The sequence below is a fragment of the Panthera uncia genome (assembly GCF_023721935.1).
Source record: "Panthera uncia isolate 11264 chromosome A1 unlocalized genomic scaffold, Puncia_PCG_1.0 HiC_scaffold_17, whole genome shotgun sequence".
In the NCBI taxonomy this organism is placed as follows: Eukaryota; Metazoa; Chordata; class Mammalia; order Carnivora; family Felidae; genus Panthera; species Panthera uncia.
The window spans coordinates 127804480-127811798 of record NW_026057577.1 but is presented as its reverse complement, the minus strand read 5'-3'; the positions used below and the strand labels follow the sequence as shown (position 1 = coordinate 127811798).

The following is a 7319-nucleotide window of genomic DNA, read 5'->3' as shown; positions in this document are numbered from 1 at the left end:
CAGTTAACTCCCCAAATATTAAACCTTAATGCGAACCTTCCCAGTGTGGCCTACTCTCCCTCCTTCCCCTCCAGTCTCAGTTGGAGACCCTCTGTCTATAGACACACCATTACCTGTTTCCCAAACTAGACCCAAGTGACTTATGAGAAGGAACCTTCATATTCAGCCTCCATAAATAATAATGCAGTTGAAACAATATATGAATGTACTCTCACTGGCACTTCTCATGATCAGAATAAGGTGAGAAGGCTGGGCTGGCTTGGGTAGGAGGCAGGGTGGACGCTGTGGTCACAGTGGCCTGCTATGTTGAGTTGGTCAACGTGCCTAGTCACAGAATGTGTCTGCTGGCCTCATTATTGCTCTACAGAGCCCCTGGAGCTAAACTGCCCTGATGGTGTGTTTGATGTGTTTCACTGTTAGGTACTCTAATGGACTTCTTCAGGTTTCAAGAACTATTAATATGGAGAGAGTAAATGAAAAAGGCCAGAATATTAGAGAAAAAGTCAAAGTCCATTAAAAAGTCCCAAGCAGCATGTGGCTCTGGCATTATTTTAATGCATAAAGACTAGTCAAAATACTTGTATAAAAATTTCAAATATCTTCCCTTGTAACAGTCTCAAGGTCACTGATGAATCCAGCATTCCTTCCCGTCCAGTCTTGCTATCTGTGTGGAGGGGGAGCACGAGGACACCCTTTTCTTACAGATACCATCTTACATTTTATGATTAACAAATTAAGAAGCCCTAGACAGGTCTTCTCTCACTCCTCTAATATGTGTGTGAGTGTGTGTGTGTGTGTGTGCGTGCGTATGTGCATGCAACATTTACGACAACAGATTGCTTACAACCTACACATCTTTCATTAGTCAATAAATTACAGTGTATCTACAATTGGTACTTAAGATATGCATTAATATGCAGCCATCAATGTAAATGTAAATGTGGATTCAACACAGAGATATGCATGATGTATTAGTTAATGAAAAAGGAAGTCTATGGAAACCATATGTATGGTATCTAATTGTTAAGGCATACTTGAGTGCATATGTGTACATGTGTTTATATACAGAAGGTCTGACAGTATACAAAAGTTCTTGGTGATGGAATCATGGGTGATTTATTTTTCTGCCTATGTTTCCTACTTTCTCCACAGAATTTCCAAAATAGCATATGTTTCTTTCTCCTGCTAATAAAAGTAATATATTCCCCAAATTTTCAATCTTGCATATGTAACATTTAATAGTTGTAAGTAAGAAACTCTCCGGATACCTGAAAAGCTCACTCACTCTCCTCCTTCAGATCTTAACTCAAATGAAACCGTTTAGGGATCTCATGAACCACCTGATTGAAAACAGCACCCATCCCACCACCCTGCTTTATTTTTGGCCATCATCTACACCACCATGTGACCTATGTTTTATTTTCTTGTCTATTGTGTGTATTCCTTACTAGTACATTAGCTCCCTGAGGGCAGGGAGTTTTATTTTGTTCACTGCTGTAGCCCCAGAGCCTAGAACAATACCTGATACACAGTAGTCATTCACTATGTATTTGCCAAAATAATGAATGAAAACACATTTGTTTTAAAGAAGAGGTTTTGCCTTTATTAATAAAAAACAAGTGATATTCAGTTTAAAGTAACATTTTTAAAAAAAATGTCATAACTTTTAATGTAACGTTAGCCCATTATTGCAGGGACCGCTTTAAGCTGATGAAAGCCACAAGGTCCTCATCCTGCCCCCGCCCACTCCCAACTCCCCCCGATAGACACAAAATCCAATACAATTTCAGGAGCTTCTGAGACTTCCTTTAAGTCCATCTATAAACTTCTTAAAGCATCCACTGACCCCAGAGTTAGAGTATCTGATTTAAAGTGTCATCTGGCTTAGAGTCGTGATCTCTCCCCTATTCTGATGACTCAAAGAATATATGTCTATCCCCACTCCCACTAACCAGTTAAACATTAAAGGGATCCCTTCCACAAAGAATTCACTGCTTAATGAGGGGTAAGTTCAATTTCTGCAGTTGAGAAGACGATAAACATCCAGATGAAAGCTGAAAAATCTAGTTAATAATCCAGCGATTTCCAAAAGTATAGATGTTAATAGAGTGTAGCCCAAATATCTAGTGAGGCGAATTTTTCACTTGTCAGCTGAAAGTCTTGTGACACAATCTCAGACAGACATAGAAGAACATGATCTATTCCACATAGAATATGCTTTTCAAATTTTATTGTTTAAAGAACAAAATAAAAGGGAATATGCACATCCACCAAAGTAAGGTTTTCCATTAAACAGAAGAGAAACCAAATACTTTGTAATAAAGACCATCCAGCTAAAAACAGCGTATTAGATCAGTAAAACAACAAGAGCGATTTTGACTTTGTGTTTTATTTCAATGGGCACACTTCATTCATTGTCTGTAGGAAAACTAGGCTAGATCTCAATGGGCAACAGTCACAGTTATTAAGCAAGTAAATATGCCACCACTTCCGTGCCCGCCTTTATTTCTTTATGTCTTCAGTCTCATCTGGCTCTTTCTCTTGATGCTCTCTTTCCCACCTCATTTCTTTTAACTCTTGTCTGTACTTCCGTTCAATGAACCGCTTCTGATGGGCCATCTGGGGAAAGTTATCTGACACGAGGAGATACATTTTATACTCAATAAAGGGTAGCCTCTAGTGCAAAGAATGATGTAAACTAACCACACACACATTCAAGGGAAATGGAGAGCTGCATATTCTAAGGCAAGAGGCAAGCAACTGCTCGGTGGGCTCCCTTAGTCTTTTATCATTCAGAAACACAGTGGAAGTCTGCACCAGGACCCCTAATTCTAGATTGCAATATCTGAGATGAACTTGAGTATAAAAGGCACCAAAACATATAGAAATGTTAGAACACAGATGTGTGGTTTCAGAATGGTTCCAGGTAGGCAGGAGAAGTTTTAACACAGTTCTCCTAGTAAGAAGTGATTGTCAGAGAGAGATTACAGAATACAGTCAAATGGACCTGTGTATTTTTGCAAAGTTAAAACCAAAAGCTTCATACAAATAAAGGTATTATCACACCATTAGTTACCAAGAATTAAAATTTCTGAAAAGAAGAAAAAGATTTGGTGGACAAACGGCGTTAAGTCATTATTTCTGATAATTCTATTTTTAAAAGTTTACCACGAGATACCCAAAGTTATGTCAGCAACAGCAACACAGGTAAAGCATTTTTATTTAGTTAAAGGAAACAGGTCACTCATTGGTATAGTTTAAGCTACAAGTGGTTTGATATTTGACGCTGTGCAAGAGTGTCAGACACAGTGTAAACCTTGGTTAAGATTTAAAAATTTTATGACTCAGCTATCATTTGTGGTATATAACAAGTGTAGAGATGGGATAAGAAATCAAGGATGGAATAAGGAAAAAGTCACTTTATACACGCAGTCAACAAACACTTATGTTTCAACAACAAACATCACAAACGGATGCGTGCATGAATGAGAGCCACCCAAGATACCTGGTAACACAGAGGGAAAATGGCGCTGTCCTGCCTAACTGAGTAAGGGGTCGTTCTATACAAGAGCTCCTACGTCACATTTAAAAATATGAAGATTCAGAGATGTGGGAGAGAGAGCACGGCATGTTTGGGGAAGAGCAAGTTTATTTTTTGTTAAAGTTGAAGCTTAATTAAAGTGGATACAAATAGACAGCAAATTCCTAAATTATTTCCCCCCCTTTTTTATATAGTGTTTCATCCTCAGCCCCAGGTGGGAGAAGGGACAGGAACACAGTGGTAGGAAAAACATCTGAGTGGCAAGCAGTGAATCAGATGTTGTATATCTAAGTCACTGGCTGATTTTGAACAAAAGACATATATAATGACATCTGTATTTTAGAAATAAAGCAGGAATAAAATCCAATTCCCTAAATGATATCAAGTTGACCTTCTGTATTATATAAAACACAGGTTTCACACACTGTAAGGACTTTAAAAAAAGATAGATAGATAGATAAAATAAATAAAAGTAAGCTATAAAGCATGTTTCTACAAAATGAGTCCTACCTTCCTCAGTAAATTCTATTCTAAAACTTAATTTGCATTAAAAAGATCCCACCACTCAGATGTAATCATTGATAAACCTTTAGAATATAAGTTCCCTAAGAAGTAAAGTTATGCTACACACATACATACACAGTGTAAATGTGTATATATTACATAAACACATGAAGACTTCATCATTTCCCCACCCACCCTTACTTTGGGAGAGAACACCATAGGTACGTTTTTATGGGTACACTTTTGTTTTTAAATGTATCCTAGTATAAGCATTTCTCTATACCATTACTCTTCAAAAATACTGCTGTAATGATTGCAAAATATTACATTTGGGTAAAGCAAGAATGGGTCAACTACTGCCCATAGGCCAAATACAGCCCACCACCTGTTTTTGTAAATAAGATTTTATTAGAACACAGACACATCCACTCACTTGCATATGAATCATTCCTGCCCACTACAATGGCAGAGTTGAGTAATTATGACAGGACGTTATGGCCAGCAAAGTTTAAAATATTAACTATCTGGTCCTTTACAGAAAACGGTTGCCAATCCCTGGGATATACCATAATTTATTTAAACATTTCCCTACTGTTAAACATGCAGTTTGATTTACTTTTTTATTTTCTGACTATTATAAATCAAGTTGTCACTATCATCATGGCATGTGAACTTTAGCTCATAACTCCAGTTGTTTCCTTAGGTTTGATTCCTAGAAATGAAGTCTCCGGATCAAAGATCCTCTTTAAGGACCAGATACAGATGGTCAAATTGCTTTCCGGCTATTAAACAATTCACTTCTACCAGTACATGTGTAGAGGTCAGTCTCAGAACAGACCATCTCTCTAATACCGTGCTATTGTTAAAAGCAAACAAAAAGCTCCAAAGACAACCTTTAACAGTCTTATAGGTAGAAAACAGAATCCTACTTTTATCTCAATATGTGATTGTACGTTTGTATATAACAAATGAAAAAATTCCCAACAGAGTTAACTTAAAACTTTCAATGAAGATTCCATGGACACTGGAACCTGGAAATACTAGCTACTGCCCCGACTTCTCCTCCCTCCCCACACTGAGGAAGCTACTGTCTGCTGATTTCCACTTGGCTCTTGGCCCTCTTGCCTTTCCTGGAATGTCGCACAGCTGAGAACCCTGGGCCTCTTTACTTCTAGCTTCCCCCACTGTGCGCTCTCTCTCCCACACTTAGCAGGTACCAGTACTTGAAGCGTAATAGAATTGCACTGTCATGTTTAGCTCACAGGTTCTGCTGGGCAGCACAGTAAGTATATGTACTTCAGAAGAAAATCCTCTGCATTTAAGCCTTCAATTTACAAAAGACTATGCAATTTCCTACATGGCCAATTATGTAATTGCAGTGTCTTCAACCCAGCCATCCCACTCTTGGGAATCTATCTCACAGAACTAAAAGGACCAATATATTGTCATTTATCGTCAACAGTGATTCAAAAAAGAAACCAGAAAGAGTGTCCACCAAAACTAAAAAAGGTGAATAAAATATGGCAAATCCATAGCACGAAATACTGCACAGCTATTAAGAAAGAATGAACTGGGGGGAGTGCCTGGATGGCTCAGTCAGTTAAGCATCCGACTTCGGTTCAGGTCATGATCTCACGGTTCGTGAGTTCAAGTCCTGCATCAGGCTCTGTGCCGACAGCTCAGAGCCTGGATCCTGCTTGGGATTCTGTGTGTCCCTCTCTCTCTCTCTCCCTCCTCCCCTCATGCTTGGTCTCTCTCTCTCTCTCAAAAATAAACATGAAAGAAAAAGAGAAAGAAAAGAAAGAAACAAAGAAAGAAAGAACTGGGGCTACACCCTACCATCTATAGAGCTGCCCATGATATGTTACTGAGTAAGAACAGAAAGATGCAGAAAAGTATGTAAATGTATCATTCTACTAAAACAGTGGCCAAAAACTAAAAAGAAAAAACTTTCACTTACATAAGATTTTAGAAATATAGAGAAATATGCAGAAAAAAATACACTAGGTTGTTCACACGGGCTCCCTGGGTCAAAAGTGGAACTTCACACAAAGAAGGAAAATGAAAATCAAAAAGCATTTGGAAATACTTAAAAAAAAAATTCTTCACCCATTTTATACATATCTTATATTCTACTACACTCTATGTGGAGAATAATTATGAAGAAAAGAAGATCACATTTTATCAGTACTTACCATTTTTACATTTCCTCATTTTCTCTCTATAAAATATACATTATGAACATACAATTATAGAAAAAGGGACAGGCTTACATTTTTCAAGTGCATCCATTGCTGCTCCCATTTCCGCTTGCTGAATACTATTAAATAAAATAAAGGTAAGGTGCAGTTTAAAGATTTTTTTTCAGAAACACAAGCTACGGCTACAAATTGTTCAGGCTGATTTTCATGTTCGCTGCATAAAATTTTATCAGATTACTTCTGTCACATACTGAATTGTACAAGTCAGGAATATACACAAGGGCGTGCAGGAACATTATTTATTTGCACAAAGCCTATTTAAGTTATTTGTTCCCCATCTTTAATACTTAATACTGTAATAAAATGCCTTCCATATTAGGTCTGAAGTATTTCTTACTTAAGTTTAAACATCCTTAGCATAAAGTTTAAAGAAGCAAAGAGAAAAAAATATATGTATAGACAGACTTCTAATCACTTCTCAATTTAAGATATAAATTAGGTGGTTCAAAGAAAGATGATAATATACATAACTCTTTACCTGAGAGATGTAAGCATTTCCAACAAAGCTCAAATGAATAATGATAAGAAATCAAATGTCTAATGGCTGTTATCATGCACGATGTGTCCCATAAAATACTTGCAACAATGTTGGGTACCCAGCAATGTTGGGTAACTAAAACTGGACACAACTTACCTGCGCACCAGGTAATGTGGCTTTCTCAAGGTAGCCAAAGTCCCTTATCCAACGGTATTCGCACTGTCCAAGGCCAATCTCAAGTTTGGGGCTGAGCTCGGTGGGGACACTAATTCTTGGGATTCACTTTGCTATTACCCTTTAACATTCTATAATCGGAGTTTAGAAAGACAGACTGCAGAGAGCTTGGAAGTACCAAGTAAGGACTTCGCAGACACACAGGATGTTCATTCAAAGAAATTAAAAGTATCTTCTCTCGTACCTTGGTCCTTTCCCGCAGCCTATTCTTTCTCCCTTGAAGTACACTGCCACAGTGTAGGTTCTAGCATGGGAGGGTCCTACTGTCTGCAGAGTCCTGAAAGGAAAAAAAGGAACTTTA

The 7319-nt window shown here is 37.8% G+C and overlaps 1 protein-coding gene across 6 annotated transcripts in view; it reads right to left on the bottom strand.

Annotated features, from left to right (window-relative positions):
- Positions 1-2215: 2215 nt before the first annotated feature.
- The window catches only part of DROSHA (drosha ribonuclease III), a 126179-nt gene continuing 121075 nt past the window's right edge, over positions 2216-7319 (bottom strand). For all 6 annotated transcript variants that reach the window (XM_049648244.1, XM_049648241.1, XM_049648240.1 and 3 more), the window contains 3 exons: positions 7203-7295; positions 6319-6365; positions 2216-2633 (listed from right to left, as the gene is read on the bottom strand). In XM_049648244.1, the coding sequence (XP_049504201.1) occupies positions 2503-2633; positions 6319-6365; positions 7203-7295 (271 nt within the window). In that variant the 3' untranslated portion in view covers positions 2216-2502. The remainder of the gene's footprint in view (positions 2634-6318; positions 6366-7202; positions 7296-7319) is intronic.